This window comes from Hipposideros armiger, unplaced genomic scaffold (assembly GCF_001890085.2).
Source record: "Hipposideros armiger isolate ML-2016 unplaced genomic scaffold, ASM189008v1 scaffold_109, whole genome shotgun sequence".
Classification (NCBI taxonomy): Eukaryota; Metazoa; Chordata; class Mammalia; order Chiroptera; family Hipposideridae; genus Hipposideros; species Hipposideros armiger.
This window is the reverse complement of record NW_017731459.1, coordinates 580,734-598,350: the sequence shown is the minus strand read 5'-3', so window position 1 is coordinate 598,350 and position 17,617 is coordinate 580,734. Positions and strand designations below refer to the sequence as shown.

Here is a 17,617-nt window from a genome sequence, read left to right as displayed (position 1 = left end):
ATTATTTGTAATCAGCGCGGGCGCTTCCATAGCGTAGACTAGAAATCACCTGGAGAGCTTGTGAAAATGCACGTTCTGATTTAGCAGGCTGGGGGTGCAGCCTGAGATGCTGCATGTCCATCAAGCTCCCAGGTGTTCTCTGTGTGGCTGGGCTGAGGACCACACCTGAAGTAGCAAGCAAAAGTCAGAATCAGCCTGATGATTTATTGATGGGTGCCTGTTGTGGGGGTGGGGCGCGACACTCAGGCCCTTCTACAAAATACGGTAACTGTACGGAGGAAAGAAACATCTTATTGTCTTGTCCAGGGTCCCAGGGAAGATTTTGGATGATGTTGAAAATATCTGGGGTGTCTCTATAACTCAGAGAATAATGAGAAAAAGCAGATGGCACCTTTTCAGTGGCTTGTCCTGAACTGAGCCATTGCATTCTATCTCTTGGGATCAGCCTGGCGAATAGCCAGCTGAACGAACTTCAGAAGAGACAAGCTCATCGGCTGGCCCGCAGCAGCGGCCTTGCTGGCCAGCTGCCTAGGTAAAGAGAAGCACCAGGCAACGGAGGAAGCCACAAAGTTCTGTAAACACAGAGATACAAGCCCCGTCTCCACCGAGCCACCCCAGTGAACGGCATGCACACACACTCCCTTATCTCTCGCTTCATTTCCCATTACACAGGATTTGGGAAAAGCTGTCTCATCTGACCAGCTGATTAAGAGTTTGAACCAGCGGGGTGTTATCAGGGTTTGATCAGCCATTGTTATTAGAACCATTGACTACCTTGGGCTTTGAAGGAAAAAGTAATTTAGCAGGTCTTTCCTCCACTTTAGATTTTTTATATAAACTTTGCCCCTCTGTCACAGTGCTAGCCTGGGAGAAGTAGTGCCTAGGGGTTGAGTTCTCCAGGGTTCCTTTCTGTGTGGATAACCTGTGAATCAGGGCCTGTAAATTTGGAGCAGTGGTGCTTTCTGAAAGGTGCAGGGTTCCCTTTGCCATTTGGTGGATGCGATCAACAGCCTGCTATTGTATGTGATTAATTCTCCCCTTTGTTTAGTTTTCTTTTTTGTCATTCTTACAGAATGAATTGCAAGTGACATTGATTCACTGTGCTAAATTTGGAGTTGGAGTTGGTGGGAAATTTTGGGCCCAGCCCTGTCCCACCGGGGTTTTGCAGTGGAAGAGGCGTTTTAGGTTATGCAGCTCCTACAGGCAGACACGTGGAGAGGTGGTAGATGTTTCAGCTGTTTAGAAATGTCAAACGGCTAATTCTTCTCACCTGTGAAAACACAACTGGCATTAGAGCAGCTCTTGGCTTGCCCTGGTGACTCTACTGCTCAGCCCCAGAAGCCAGTGGGGGGAAATTGATCCCTTAACGTGGCGTTCTTCCTGGAGTTTCATTTTGTGTGTCATCATGCATTTGAGTTAGAGCAGCCAAGAGCTGGCCTCGTGTGGGTGCTGGAGGCAGTGTGGTCTGCTGGGGAAAGTGCTGGCTATGATTTCCAAAGGCTGAGGCTTCCAGCTTGGAGTTCTGCAGCTGTGGCCCATCATGGTGAGGCCAGGGGGCTGTGAGCTGCCCAGAGCAGGGGCTTCGAGGTGGCTTGTTAGGGGCCTGTCTCCTCTCACACCCCCTGCAGGGTGTGACTTGACACCTCACAGAATCAAATACAGATTCTCCACAACTGACCCTGAAGGAACGGCTCCAGTGAGGGGCGGGTCTTCCTGGCTCCTTGTGTCCTCAGAGATCCTTTACCTTCTGGGTATTGAGGGATGGGGCTCAGGGGCAGTGGCAATTAACATGGGACCCACATGCCTTTCCATGACCCTGAAAACATGTGTCTGAGCCAGATTAGTGTGGGGGTCCCTTGTGATATCGGGCAGCCTTTGCTGAAGGCCTGTGTGAGGGCCTCAGACTTCTGTTGTCTGATTATTTATCTACCCTTTTGCTCAGCCAGCATTGGTGGGGGAGCAGTGTCACTCTGAGGCCAGAGAAGGGGTGAAGGTTGAGTATCCAAGATCCCAAGATGAAGGTGGTTTTCAGGACAAAGTGAAGGGAGCCTGGGTCCTCTTTCGATATCCCCAGGGAGCCTGGCTGGGGTTATTCTAGCCTCTACTAGACACCTTTTCCACAGGTACCTAATGGATAATGCTTTCTTTTCCCAGGCAAGTGGAGATGCTCTATTGGGTTGTTGGAAAAGTCATGATGTATTTTGTCTGTTTTTCAAAGGTCACTTATTTATATAAAGAACAAAGATCAATCAATGATATATTGCCCATTTTGTTCGATAACCTTTTGCCATCTTTCAGTGAGGTTCATAATTCCTCATTCATAGAAGGACCTGTCTTTATTTGCGAAAAACGGAACAAGGTGCTGATTTACAGCCTCATCTGAATTGAATGTTATACCACGCAAGGAGTTTTGAAGAGAGCGAAACAAGTGGAAGTCTGATGGTGCAAGGTCAGGCGAGTATGGTGGGTGTGGCAACACATCTCATCCAAGCTCCAATCATTTTTGATGGGTGATCAAACTTGTGTGTGGTCTCGTGTAGTCACGATGGAACACAACTCCTTTATAATTAACAAGCTCTGGACGTTTCTGGATGATGGGTTCATTCAAACTGTCCAGTTGGTGACAGTACACATTCAAATTGATTGTTTGGTTCCTTGGTAGGAGCTCGAAAAAACACGACACCTTTAAAACCCCACCACACTGAGAGCATAACCTTCCTGTGATGAATGTCTGCTTTCGATGTCGTTTGAGGTGAATCATCATGTTGGGACCAAGACCGTTTGTGCACCACATTGTTGTCAACAATCCACTTCTCATCACCAGTTATCAGTCGCTTCAAAAAAGGATCATTTTCCTCACATTTAATGAGCATATTGCAGATGTTTATATGCGCTGTCAAATGAACTTCTTTGAGTTCATGCGGAACCCAAATATCAAGCTTGCTTACGTATCCCAGCTTCTTCAGGTGGCCGTGAATGCTTGAATGATGGATGTTCAATGTTTCTGCAATCTCTTGTGTCATGTAACGTGGGTTTGACTGGATCAATGCCTTTATTTTGTCGTCATCAACCTCGGTGGGCCTCCCTGACCGAGGAGCGTCGTTGAGATAAAAATCACCAGCACGGAATTTCGTGAACCATCGTTGGTACTGATGTTCTTGTAGAGAGCATTGTCACCATAAACTTGATGCAACTTTTCACAAGCTTGATGCGCGTTCTTCCCTTTATGGAAGTAAAACAGTAAAATATGGCAAAAATGCAGTTTGGTCTTCCACCTTCAACTTGATGTAAACTCTCCAAAACTCAACCAAATCACTCAATTTTTTTAGAATGAAGCTAGAACTGTCAGCTGTCAAATGACATAGCAATAACATAGATGTGAATGACTCTAGTACTTCCAAAAATGAACTAGTGCCATCTGTCGCAAACATGCGTAATGACATTTCCGACAACCCAATATTTCATAACGTGCCACATACCTTTTGAGGTGAATTGCATCCCCTTTCCAGGCTCTAGAGATAATATAGAGCAGCTTGTGTTCTCATTGAGCAGTGGGTCGGGATGTTCTGCTCTTTGAACTTCGGTGTGGATATTTTGTTTAAAGTCTCCTTGTGCAAGTCTTTTTTTCCACATGGCTCAGAGCTCAGCACCAACCGTGCCTGATTGGTGCTATTTAGTATTCTTTGCTATAGCTCTTCGGTTGCGTGCTTTCCGGAAACAATGCATAAAACTGCAGGTCAGGGTTGTTTTTGTAACATCTGGAGGGGAACTCTCTGCTGTCCCCGCTGTGTTCTGCACCTACACAGGCCCAAATGTGTCTTATCTATCTTCTTGGCATGTCTTGCTCTTTTCCTCCAGCGGGAAGGGCCCTGCTGGGGGTGGCTCATCCCCAAGGCAGCTTTTCAGTTCAAGACGAAGGTTGTAGAGCTTCATGGTTGCCCCTGTTTGTATGTGAACGCTTCTTTTTCTGTCTCTGGTGTGTGTTGGGATAGACTAGAGGATGTGTTTATAATTCTGCACCACTGCTACTTTCCTGTGTCCCCCCATATGTATGTGTTTTGTATGGTGGGGGGATGAGGCGGACACAGAAGGGAAACTGCATCTCCCAATTTTTTCTTTTTTATTTACTCGGTTATTATTATTTTTTTTTGAAGTCTAACGCGCATCCGGAAAAGTGCCCATATCATACATCCAATTTAATGAATTATCACAAATATGTGTAAACACCACTCAGCTTGAAAAGTAGAACATCGTGAGTACCTCCAGAAAGCCCCCTCTCCCCAACTACAACCCACTCACCCCTCCCCCGAGGTAACCATTACCCCGACCTCTAACACCACAGTTAAATTTCAGCTGCTTTGAATGTCAGATAAATGGAATTGGACAGTGAGTACGCCCTCGTCCCTGACGTCTTTTGCTCAGGGCTCTATTTGTGATTCATCTATGTGGCTACAGTTGAGTGGTGTTCATTGATTTTCATTGCCGAGTAGAGTTCTGTTGTATTTCTATACCACAATTTACTTATCCATTCTGGCATTGATGGACCTTTGGGTTTCTTCGTTTTTGGCCATTACATATTCAGCTGTGAACATTTTTGTATATGTCTTCCGGTAGACATCTGTATGCATGTCTGCTGGGTACGTGCCTAGAAATGGAATTGCTAGGTCATAGGGTGGTAGACACATGTTCAGCTATATTATTATAGAAACTGGCGAATTGTTTGCCAACGTGCTTGTAATGGTTTACACTCCCACCAGCAGCCTATGAGGGTTCCTGTTGCTCCATATCCTTGCCAGCACTTGGCGTTTTTGGTCATTTTTGGTGTTAGCCATCTAGTAGGTGTGAAGTGGTATCTCATTTGGATTTCTCTGGTAGCTAATATCGTTGAGTGCCTTTTCGTATGTTTATTGTCCATTTGGTTATTGTCTTTTGTCAAGTAGCTGTTCAAGTCTTTGGTCCATTATTTCCTTGGATAGCTGTATTTACCTTATTGATTTGTAGGAGTTCTTTATTGATTCTGGATAAGAACCTTTTGTTGGTTGTATGTGTTCCCAACCAAACTTAAGCTTTAAGCGCGCCTGGAGAAAACCTAACAGGTTCAGTGTAGGAGGCCCTCCCCCCGGCCCTGCCAGCCCAGTATAATGCTGGGTGTGGTTTCCCAGCGAGCGTTCTGACAGCCCACTCATGGCGGGGTGACGATTTAACCATCGGCCTCCTCTTTCCTGGTGCTGGATTATGACAGAACACCCTTTCTTCTTGATGTGCAGGGTCCTTGTGGGTGCACCGAAGGCAGATTCCAAGTACAGCACTTCAGTGAAGTCCCCTGGGGCTGTGTTCAAGTGCCGCATCCACACCAACCCTGACCGGAGATGCACCGAACTGGACATGGCTCGAGGTGGGTGGACGTCATTGCCAAGGTGGAATCGGGTTCTGCACCCTCATACTTTGCTCTTATTCTTCTCAGGGTGGCCTGATCATTCATCCACTCCTCCCTTCCCTCCTTCCCTCCCTCCCTCTCTCTCCCCCTCCCATTCATTGCACATTGAGTACCTATTACTTACTAAGCATTGGGATACACTGGTGAACAAAACAAAGACCCTGCCATCCATCCTGGGCCTTACAAATTAGTGGGCAAAAGAGACATTAACACAAATAGCTGAGTGCACGAAGACCAGTGGTGGGGGTGGGGGTGGGGGAGGGTAGCATTTGATCCATACATGACCAGAAAGATGCACAGTAGCTAGCTGGGGAGGCACCGGAGGCAGAACCTCTGAGCAGAGGAAAGCACATGCATTTGAAAGCACACGGTGAGGTCAGTGTCGCTGGAGTGCTGAGCAGGAGAGCCGGAGCAGAGGAGGTTGGCAGATGGGCTGGAGCTGGAGCTCACAGGACCCAGCAGGCTGAGGTAAGGGGTTAGGATTTTATTCTGTGTATGATGGGGGAGGCCATTACAATCAATTTGAGGGTTCATATTTTAAGTAGAGAAAGATAGGATTGATGGAAGTTTTCAAAAGCTCACGTTGGTCCAGTGGAAACGACACCATCTTTGGAATCAGATGGATCTGCCTGTGTTCTCTGAGTCCCGCTGGGCCAGTTACTAGTTGGGACTCATTGCGAATGTCCCCTAGCCTCTTTGGCCTCAGTTTCCTCACCTTTAAAATCAGGACTAAGATACCTACCTCACCGTATGACCTTGAGACGATGAAGGGAGATAATAGAGAGAAATATACAGAATTGTGCTTTGCACATAGTAGGTACTCAGTAAGTAGAGCTATTATAATCACTTCAACTCCTCACTTTCTCCAAAGTCCGTTCTCATCAGGAGCTTCTGATTATTATTACTTTTTTTTTTTAGATTTTTATTGGGGAATTGGGGGATGGGAACAGCGAGCGCTGGGGAACTGGGGGAGGGTAACAGACAAGTTGCTGTCCTTTTGTTGTTCAGTCTAGTTGTGGAGGACGTTGCTTCACTGGCCCAAGCTGGCACCATCATTGCGCTCTTCCCAGGTGAGGCAGATCAGTTGCCGGCTTCTGGATGGCCACTCATGGCGTCTTGAGGGCTACTTAAGCTGGCTGCACACGGTAGCCCATGGCAACCCACTGCAACAGGGGCTGCAGCGTACGCCGTCGCTGGCAACTCATGGCAGCCCAGCTCCAGGTTGAGCTGTTGTTCAGCATCTTAGCTGTAGAGGGCAGTGTCACTGGCCCTCATATGTGGGATCCAAACCAGGGCCCTCTGGCGTCCCAAGCCAGCTCTTAACCAACACGCCACTTGGCCGGCCCCTGATTATTTTTACTTGTGAATGAAGTATTGTCATGATTTTCTTTAGCGTTGGTCTTCAGCACTACTCAGAGTGGCTGATTGGTGACCTGTTTGTTACTGGTGCACAGCACGTCAGGGAGCTTGCTTCAGATGTAAATCAAGGCGCTGCTTCCTTCATGGAGAAAGTCTTGCTCTGAAAAAAACAGTTGGCTGAATTAAGCAGCATACATGGTAGTGGAGTTGATTTTGCACTTTGTTGCAAGTTCCTTATTTCCTCAGGAGCTGGTAAGAAATGTTCGGGCTGCAGACCACCCTTTGACAAGCCGCCAGCAGACCATCATTCCTCACCCCATGTCTGACTCGTCTCTTTTTCCTGCAGGGAAGAGTCGGGGCATGTCCTGTGGAAAGACCTGCCGGGAAGACCGGGATGATGAGTGGATGGGGGTGAGCCTGGCCCGGCAGCCCAAGGCTGATGGCCGAGTGCTGGTAAGGCCTCTGGCGGTGCGTAGGGAGGGGGTGGCTCTCAGAATAAATGACTCTGACCTCTTAGGAAAGCTGGATGGCATAGTAACAGGGCTCTGCTTTGAGGTGGCCTGTTCTGGACGACTACTTGGACACATGACACATCTTTTCATTTTCTTCAACTGTCAGATGTTAATAATGTCTGTCCCAGGGGTGCTGAGATGTGGCTAATGAAAGATGACAAACTGTGTCATAAAAGTGCTTTGTAAATCTTGTTCATTACATAAATATTTGTGTTCATTACATAAATATTAAGTTGGGGCATAATTTACAGAAAATGCACAGATCTTAAGATTACGTACCCACCCCATCAAGATACAGACTATTTTTTGTCATTCTAAAACGTTCTCTTATGTTCCTGTCTAGTCAGTTCCTTCCACCCCGAGGCAACCACTGGTGTGAATTGCAGCGCCATGGGTTACTTTTGCTTTTTATAGAACTTCGTAAAAATGGAATTCCACAGTGTGTGCTCTTTTGTGTAAGGCTCCTTCCATCCAAAAGAATTAATCCATGTGAGATTAATCCATGTGTGTATTAGTAGTTCATTCCTCTTTATTCCTAAAGTGGTATTATAGTTTATGAAATACATGTTATTTTTAAATAGTCGTTTATTTGGCTCCCAGAATGCATATGATGAATTCTGATCCAGGAGGTGCTTTGAGGGAGAGGCACAGAGAAAGAAGTCATTGCCCTCGAGATTGACATTTTCCTAGAGCTGTCCATCCAGTAAGGTAGCTAGCTGTCAGTCACATGTAGTTATTAGCGTTTACATTGATCTAAATTAAAATTTCAATTCTTCAGGCAAGCTAGCCACATGTTGCGTGGTCAATAGCCACAGATGGCTCCTGGCTACTGGAGTGGACAGCACCAAGAGAGAACATTTCCATTATTGCAGAAAGCTTTATTGGATCAACAAAAAGGAATTTATAACTGCTTCAGGGCTGGTTTTTTTTTTTCATTCTCTTTCACCCTTTTCTATTGAGATCTAACACTCACGTACTTAATACGCATGACTTCAAGCGACCAGCTTGGTGAGTTTTTTCATAGCCATATACTCACGCATCCCCATTGCTACCTCCTCGTGCCACTCCCCACGGAGGTAACCAGTGTCCTGACTTCGTAGGACTTTTCTTGCCATGCATGGGCTTCCTTGGGAAGCTGTATGAGTCTTTTGTTATAAAAACATAAGATCAAGAAGGCAAAATAATGATAGTTGCCGTTTATTGAGGGCTCCCTTTGGGCCATATGCTGTAAGCAGAGGGTATTACATATATTTTATCCCAAGGGATACAGGTTATCCTGAAGGATCTAGGCAAAATGTTCCCGTCCCGTGTCTGAGGAGCCTGCTGTTGTGTTAAGTTTCTCCATGGCGGAGGCTGCTTATTTGAATCCCGCCTGTTTTCTCAGCACAAATTAAGCATCTCCCCCTTTTCAGCCCCTTGTGTGGAGGGAGGGAACAGCTGGATGCTGTCACCAGTGTTGCGGGGCCTCCCTACTGGAAACCATTGCAGGCCCTGTTGAGGGTCCCTGACCCCGCTGTTTGTCTTGGTTCCTATTCCCTTAATCACTGTCACGGGCTGCCCTGGACCCTCTCCAATTCTCTACATTCCTCTAGATGTATTGGCCTGACCCTGACTGGACAACTCAGCCCCAGGAGGACCAGAAGGCTTGCTTGCCCTCCTATGGAAAGGAGGAAACCAGCTGATCCGTCTAAAATCAGGGTGGCCTGAGGTTGAGATTCAAAACTGAGGAGGCAGGATAACACGTGATGCCCTCGAGAGCTTGGTTCCTACAGCCAGAGGTTGCTCCTGTGAAAACAGGTTTTCTCCCCATGGAAGAATAACCTCTATGGGGCTGAGAGTCTGTTTCCAGAGGGTTCTGCTTTATTGTAAATTAGTATCAGGAAGGGGCCATGGCTTGGGACATGAACAGCAGTGAGGATCATGGGAACGATTAGCAAAGAAGGCTGTGAAGACAGAGTTAGGGTAATGGTGCTATGATAATTCTGCTCTAATTCATTGCACACAGAGCTATTTTTCTCACGATTTAAATAGTTATGGCACCCTCCATTCAGAAAGCCCTGTATGTGGGTGCTGGAGAGAGAGGTGCATCCAACAGCATCCATTTCCCTCATGGCTTTTCAAAAAATTTGTCAAAAGTACAACATACATTTTACCATTGTATCTATTGGGTTGTCGGAAAAGTCATGACGCGTTTTCACAATGAAAAAGAGAAAAAAACACTTCATGACTTTTCCAACAACCCAATATTTTTAAGTGTACAGTACAGCAGTGCCACCTGAATGCACGTTGTTCTGACGGATCTCTAGAACTTTTTAATCTTGCAAAACTGAAACTCTACCCGTTTAACAATTCCCTTTGTCCCTCTCCACCAGCCACTGGCGACTTCCAATCTTCTTTCTCTTTGTAAGAGTGACTACTTTAGATAATACTGCATGATTTCTCTTCTATGCATTGTCTTCTTGTGACTGGCTCATTTCACTTAGCATAATGTCCTCAAGGTTCATCCATATTGTAGCATGTGACAGGATTTCCTTCTGTTTTAGGGCTGAATAGTATTTCATCATATATATATATATATATATATATATGTATATATTTTCACATTTTTTTCATTCGTTCATGCATTGATGGATATTTGGGTTGCTTCCACCTCTTAGCTATTGTGAATGATGCTGATATGAACATGGGTATGCAAATCTCTCTTCAATATCCTCTTTTCAATTCTTTTGTATATATACTCAGAAGTGGAATTGCTAAAGTCTATGGTACTTCTTATCTTTAAGTTTTTTGAGGAACCACCATGCTATTTCCGACAGTGGCTGTATCATTTTACATTCCCACCAGCAGCACACAAAAGAAGGGTTCCAATTTCTCCACATCATCACCAACACTTACTTTTTTTCTTTCTTTTTTAAACAGTAGCCATCCTAATGGGTGTGAGATGATATTTCATGGTGGCTTTGAGCTTCATTTCCCTAATGGTTAGTGATGTTGAGCATCTTTTCATGTGCTTTTTGGCCATTTGTACGAGGTGTGATCAAACGATATGGTGAATGTTTAAATAAAAATGTATGACAATAAAAGACACATTGCCACTAATCCCCCTCAAAATACTCCATCTCGCTTCAAATACATGCATCCCATCATTCTTGCCACTTTCTGAAGCAGTTCTGACAGTCCTCTTTCATGAGTCTCTTTAGTTAAGCTGTTGTGGTTACCCTGATGTCCTGAATCAATTCAAAACTTTTACCTTTCGTGATCATTTTCACTTTGGGGAAGAGCCAGAAGTTGCATGATGCCAGACCCAGTGAATAAGGTGGATGACACACTGTAATGTTTTTATTTGACAGAAATTGCCATACCAGAAGCAATGTGTGACACAGAGCCTTTCTGTTGTGATCACAAAATACTGTGAATGCTGCTGTTGAGTGCCATCCAACAGAAAGGCGGGGATCTTCAATACGGAAGTGGCGCGTTGAGCCTTAGTAATGGTGTGTGGCAAGTTTCAACTTGTTCTGTGCAGTCAGGTGTGAGCTATGGTTGAGAGAAGTTGTGTTTTAACGTGTGCCGTAAATCATCCTCCATCATGACAACGCTCCGTGTCACACATCGCTTCTAGTATATGGCAATTTCTGTCAAAAACATTATGGTGTGTCCTCATCCACCTTAATCACTGGACGTGGCACCATACAACTTCTGGCTCTTCCCCAAAGTCAAAATAATTCAGGACACTGAGGCAGCCATGAAAATGCAACTAAAGACACTCATGAAAGAGGACTTCCAGAGCTGCTTCAGAAAGTGGTAAGAACGATGGGAGAAAAGTGTGTTCAAAGCGAGGGGGAATATATTGAGGGGGGATTAATGGCAATGTGTCTTTTATTGTAATACATTTTCTAAATTTAAACATTCATCATAGTTTTTGACCACACCTCATATATCTTCTTTGGAGAAATGTCTGACTTGTCATAAGTCCCCTCTGTTCCCACCCTCCTCTGTCCTCCCTGGTTTAGACTCTGCATCCTCTATGAGGCCTGCCATTGGTGACAGTGCTGTCTGGGACAAGCTTAGCATCTTTTGTATCATTAGGAACTCAGCATTATATGGTCACTTTATGTGTATAATTTATTTTGGGTGTGTGTCCTTTTATATGGAAACCACTAGGGGACAGACACCAAATCTTCTATTCTTTTAACTTTAGTGATTGGAGAAGAGCTCTCTAAGGAGTGCTGTCTAAAAGTAGGTTTGGGTAATATAGGGGCAGAGTGTCAACATTAAAACTATTAGAAGCCAACTCAGTTGCCAGTTCTTTTTGGTGGCTGATTCTAAGTGGTTGATAAAAGCATGAAGTAAAATGCTGTGAAATGCCTCTTAGAAATGGTAGGTGACAAGTACCAGGAGTGGTGACCTAGTCACATGTACATTTCAAAGGCCTCATATCCACATGCTTTTTAGTGTCTCAAATCTACCTGTGAAAGCTTTCTTGGAGGCAAGTATTTATCTTAAAAATCAAAAACAGGAAGGTATGTTTTATTCAAACACATTTTGAGAACTCAGAAGGTACCTGGGGGTGTGGACATGAGACCTGTATCCGCAAGGAGCATAATATTGGATTCTAAGGTTGGGTTGAAGGGGAACAGGTAAAGTGGCATTTTGAAAATGGCATCTGATGCTGATTTCAAAGTAAAGAACAAAGGAAGAATTTGAAAGCTGTGACAGGGAGTCAAGTGCCTCAATACAGAATGGCATTTTCTGGCACATGGACCTAGCAATCAGCTCTGGCAAGACCCAGGCCATTGGGCTGGGCAGGCAGGCTGACCTTGGCTTAGCCTCTGCCAGTCTCGGCTAAGTTTTCCCCCAGGGAACAAATGATACCAGGTGTGAACACAGCATGGGGAATAGAGAGAGGCAAGCCCCTTCTCTTGGTACACTCTCACCCCAAACTCCCAGTGTGCAGAAGGCAGTTTAAGAAATAGGGGGGGGGGGAAATCACTTTCTGCCATCACCACCCAACAAACCCAGCATAGGCACTAACTCTTTTCTTTGACCTGGGAGGGCAACGCAAAATGTCCAAGTCTGGTTTCTGCTTTTCATTTGTCTCCAAGGCTCAGACAACAAATAATGTGAGCGCCTAGATTATTTCTGGGTGAAGCAGGGTTGTCCGGCTCTATCTCTGCTGTTTCCTTTGCAAACATCAGAGCAGTCCCTGTCTATTTGCCATGTCTCATCTGTCCCTGTTTTTCAGAGCCACAGGGTACATTTTTACATTTACTTTGGTGGCTCTGTTTCCTGATTTATTTTTAAGTGAGCTTTTTATTGAGCTATAACACACACGCAGGAAAGTGCACAAATAATCTGTGTGCACCTTGGTGAATTTTCATTGGAAGAACATCCTCAGATGGACTTTTCCAGCACCCCAGAACCCTTTTGCTGTGCCTCCAGGGCCACTTCTTCTCTTGGCTGGGGGAAGGGACGTCTTTCTGTGGCATCACAGCCCTGTTCCCTCTACCTACTGTGCTCAGTGGCTCAGGGGTGGACCCGAGGGCCTGGTTAGAGCTCTGGCCATCTGTGAATGCACGTGTAAGAGGGTGGGGGTGGGGACTTAGGTTCCTTTGTGGCTGAGACACAGGGAGAAGCCCAGTCCCTCTCACCCCTCTTAGGACATGCTGTTTCCATACCACAAAAAAGGCCTTTGAAATAAATGGCTCATTTTCTCCTTTTGGGAGGAAAAACAATCCTTGTAACTTGAAATAAGTCCGATTCTAAGATTTGAGGTGGTGCTAGCCCCTCCTACCCTTTGTTATGATTGTTTGGAATATGAGTTTGATTGGGTCTTGCTGTTTCCAGAGAACATTCTCTTTTTCCTATTCTTCCCTCTCTGCCCCCTTTCTCCCTCAGAGCAGAGCTCATTTGGAGAGATTGATGGAGTTATTAATGCTTTGGAGACAGTCCCTAGGAGTTTTTTTTTAATGTAGGGGTCAGACTGACGTGTGTATATATAATGATAATCAGGGCTAAGCAGCCTTTTTATAATTTATATTCAGAGGCATTTTTCCTTGTTTTCCTACATGCATACTGCCTTTCACACTTTGATCTCTGACCTTACAGAATGCCTTAATTTTAGTTTTGTTTACTGTGAAATGCAATATTTGGATTTTCTAGGAATTTTTAAAGATTGCTTCTTAGCTTATGGTACTTATAAAACAAAACAAATGAGACAATAAACTAGACATTAAATGCAGAAAGTCCTCCCTCATGATGGCCTCATGATAAACATCCGCTTCTTTTTATGGTCCCTCCAACCCAGAAATACAGTAAAACATGGTAAGCCCTTGAAACCAAGGGCTTTGCTGAATCCATAAACGAAAATATAACTGATTTACTAGCTAATTAGATGATAAGTGATTCAAGTTTGCAAGCCATCAGAATTAAGTCAGAACTAAAAATAAAAAAAAAATTACTTAGCTAAATAGAATGATTATCAGTGACACATTTTTGGAGCTCCTTGCCCCATATCACTGCAGTCTATTGAGAACTGTGCTATGAGCACAAAACTGTACCAAGTGCGGAGGACCGAGGGTGGTTTGCAGCATAAGGAAGAACAAGAGGCTTTTTTTTACAGTTTCATGTCATAGGGCGAGAGGCAGTGTGTGGGCAGGCTCAGGTTTCCAGTTGTTCTGTGTGTGTCTTCTTTGCCCTTGGGCAGAAAGTGGCCTTCTCAAGGGTCCTACTGGCAGTTGGCCTGAAGGGATGATGAGCAGAGAGGCTGGCAAGCAGTGATTTTTCATAGGATGACCAGGCTCCAGAGAGCCCCATCCCGTCTCCTTCCCCCCTCAGTGACCTGGGCATTCCATTTGACCCCAGAGTGGTTATTTCAGGGGTCTCGGGTCCTGTGGGGAAGTCTGTAAGGACAATAGCTACCAGACCTGCCTCAGGGGGTGGGCTCTGATGGCTTCTCAGATAGAAATTGGGACTTTTAAGATGGAAAATGTTTTCTAGTAAGACCAGGAAGACTCTGAAATTGGTGTGTTCCAGTTTTATTTGCAGCACTTACTAGCACGGTAACTTGGGCAAAGCACTCTCTGACATTCAGGGTGCCCATATAGAAAATGGGAATTCTAAAGACAAATCTGCCCACTTTCCAGGGTTGCAAAAGTCAGGCGTGGACCACGTGAATGCTGAATGTTATGGCCTATAGTGCATTCTAAGGAAACAAACCAAGACGTTAAAAACTGATAATTTTAAAATGCAGGGGCGGCCAGTTAGCTCAGGTGGTTGGAGCATAGGCTCAATCGTGCCGGGGTTGTCGGTTCGATTCCCACATGGGCCAAGGAGCTGCACCCTCCGCAACTAGATTGAAACAACTACTTGACTTGGAGCTGATGGGTCCTGGAACAACACACTGTTCTCCAATAAAATTTCTTAAAAACAAAATTGCAGTCTGTTGGCCAGAGCGAAGTGATCTGTTGGCAGAAGTGGGTGGTGAATGCCCACGAGAAATGAGTCGGGCTGGGCAGAGTGCACCGCCCTCTGAGTAAGCAGGTCAGCTCCTAATCAGCCTGTGGGCGTTCACATGTGCAGACACACACTCGTGTACCTAGAGTGGGCAGTTGTGTCCAAGCGCGAGGCTGGGTGTGTTCTGTGGTGGGCGGGGCAGGGTGCTTCGAGTCTAGCGCCTGTGCTGAGAACCGCCCTTCCCGCGCATCTCGCAAGTTGGACCCCGGTGCTCTTGAGGGCTGACCAAGGGTCTGTCTGTCCCTGACGACCTCGTCCCCTCACACATGCCGAGCTCTTGCCCACCTCAGGGACCCCTACCCTGAACCTTCTCTCAGGCCCCCTCCCAGCTGCTGTCTCTCCAGGTCTCTGCTCAGATGTCATCTCCTCAGAGGGGCCTCCCCTGACCAGCCTGTCAAAACCAGCCACTTCCTGGCATGAGGGAACTTCCTGGTAGGATGTTGCTTATCTTGCTAAGGGTTTGGTTACATGAGCAAATGCCTTTATCAAACCTCACTGAATGGTACATTGGAGATCTGTGCATTTTGCTGTGAGTTTGCTTCAAAAAAAGAACCATCAGCAAGCATTTACTTCTAGTTAATGATATGCATGCTGAAGTGTTTCTGTAGGTAAAAAACAAAAACAAAAATCGAATATTAGCAATTTTATATGGTTCAGCTCTAAACAGGGGCTCCCCAAAGTGTGTTCCACAGACCGGCAGCCTCAGGGTCACCTGGGAGATTGTTAGAGGTGCAGATTCTTGGGGCCCACTCCAAGCCCTCTGAGCAAGAATCTCGGAGGTGGGACCCACCAATCTGTTTTAATAAGGCTTCCAGGTGACTCTGATGGGTTTCAAGTTTGGAGGCTGATCCAGCAGGTGTTGGGGTGGGCAGGGGAGCAGTCTCTTGTGTCCTTAGATTTTTCTCAGTGTGTGTTCCCTCATGAGGACTCAAGTCTGCCTCCCCCGGACCCAAGAGAAGGGCCGTAACTGTTCACTGCTGTATCCTCAGTACCTAGCACAGAGCCTGGCACACAGCAGGTGCTCAGTAAATACCTGATGAGTGAATATATGCACAGTTGCTCATGTGGGGGTATGCACAGCAGACCCATCCTGGCCTGAGGGCCCCAAGGTGGGTGTTGCGTGGTTGTCTTAGCCTTCGCCTGGCTTGCGTTTTCTTCCTTTCCTGCTCTCCGCCCATCTATCTAGCAGAGCCCGTCAGCTGCACCTCCAGCATGCATCCCGAAGCTCCCTTCTGTCATCTCCACCACCCCGGTCCTGGTCCAGGCCAGTAGCATCTCTCCCCTGGATGTCCACCTCCACTCATTCCCACCTGCAGTCTCCACACAGCAGCTGGGTTACTTTTCCAAACTGTAAATAGGATCACACCACTCACCTGTGTAAGACAGCGTCCGCTTCACATTGTACATCTGCTAAAATAATTGTTGTCCCCGTGGTCTGCAGGAGGCGCCCGTCTCCCCTCCATTCCACGGCCTGGCCCCTGGACCCTCTGACCCTGTCTCCCTCCGACCACAGTCACTCCAGACCAGCCCCACTGGCCTCCGTATTTCTCTTGGACCTATAAGCCTTTCTCACTCACGTGCCTCCTTTGCGCCTGGCACCCCCTTTTCCTGGAACACTCTTCCCTGTATGCTCTTTCTCATTCTTTAGGCCTTCGCACTCGCAGGCTCTACCCCATAACACGGGCTTTCCTCCCCACTGCTCGGCACCAGCTGCGATCCTTGTGTAGATGTGTGTTTATTGTCTGGCTCCTCCCAGGGCTTGTTCCTGTTCGGTTTGCAGGTGCCCATCACACAGTTTGCTGAGGCCCAGAAAAGCTCCCGGTCCAAGGTGTGGCTGGGTGGGAGGAGAGAAACGGGCTTCCTGGCCCCTCCTTCCTTCCCCTGAACCACCTGGCACTGTTGGGGTCTGCTTCGCGACCTCCTGGGGCTGACTTTCCCGCTCTGAACGCCTCTCTGTGTCCTTTAGGCCTGCGCCCACCGCTGGAAGAACATCTACTACGAGACAGACCATATCCTGCCCCACGGCTTCTGTTACATCATCCCATCCAACCTCCAAGCCAAAGGCAGGACGCTGATCCCGTGCTATGAAGGTGAGCGCTGTTGATTCTCCCTCACCTCTGCCCACGTTGTGCTGTAAACAACCCCCCACCCATCTCCATTTCCCCCCAGCTTTCCAAACTCGTAAGAGGAGGGCAGCGCTGTGTCCACAGATGGTAATGAGGAGTGTGAGAAGGGGGCAGCAGTTCCAGGACCTGCCCAGCCTTGCCCATGTCTGCCACGGAGCCCATGGTGCTTACCACGTTTATGAAACCTCAGAGACCTAAATTCACCAAACCTCAGCTAAGCGTTCTAAACCTCAGAGTTCTTGGTTTACTGGCACTGCTAGATGCTGTGCAACCTTGGGAAACTTACTTTCTCTCTCTGGACCTCAGTTTTCTTACCAGAAAATTCAGAGGTTGGCTCAGATGGTCTCTGTAGTCCTGTGTATTATGGCTCCCAGATGTACATAAGCCTCCCGAGACAGCTCCTGGCCACACCTGTGGACAGATGTCCTGAGGCAGCGGCCAGACAAGGCCCAGGATTTAGTTTTCATAGCATCTGAACTTGCCTAGCCCATGCCCCCTGTCAGACACCCGAGGATTGGGTGCGCTCTCAGCATAATTTTAAGAGCTCCTCACTGAGGGGCGTTTGGGGGTCTTGGAAGGAAAATGTATTTCCTCAGGCTCCCTGCTTAGAGTCTTCAGACACCTGGGCCCTGGGGACAACTGAGGTGATCATTATTTAGCTCAGTGGAACC

General features: G+C 46.7%; 1 protein-coding gene across 1 annotated transcript in view; it reads left to right on the top strand.

Moving 5' to 3' along the window:
• ITGA9 (integrin subunit alpha 9) overlaps nt 1-17,617 on the top strand; it is a 330,870-nt gene that overhangs the window by 13,607 nt on the left and 299,646 nt on the right. The window contains exons 2-4 of the mRNA XM_019647245.1: nt 5,268-5,395; nt 7,143-7,249; nt 16,787-16,910. Of these exons, the coding sequence (XP_019502790.1) occupies nt 5,268-5,395; nt 7,143-7,249; nt 16,787-16,910 (359 nt within the window). The remainder of the gene's footprint in view (nt 1-5,267; nt 5,396-7,142; nt 7,250-16,786; nt 16,911-17,617) is intronic.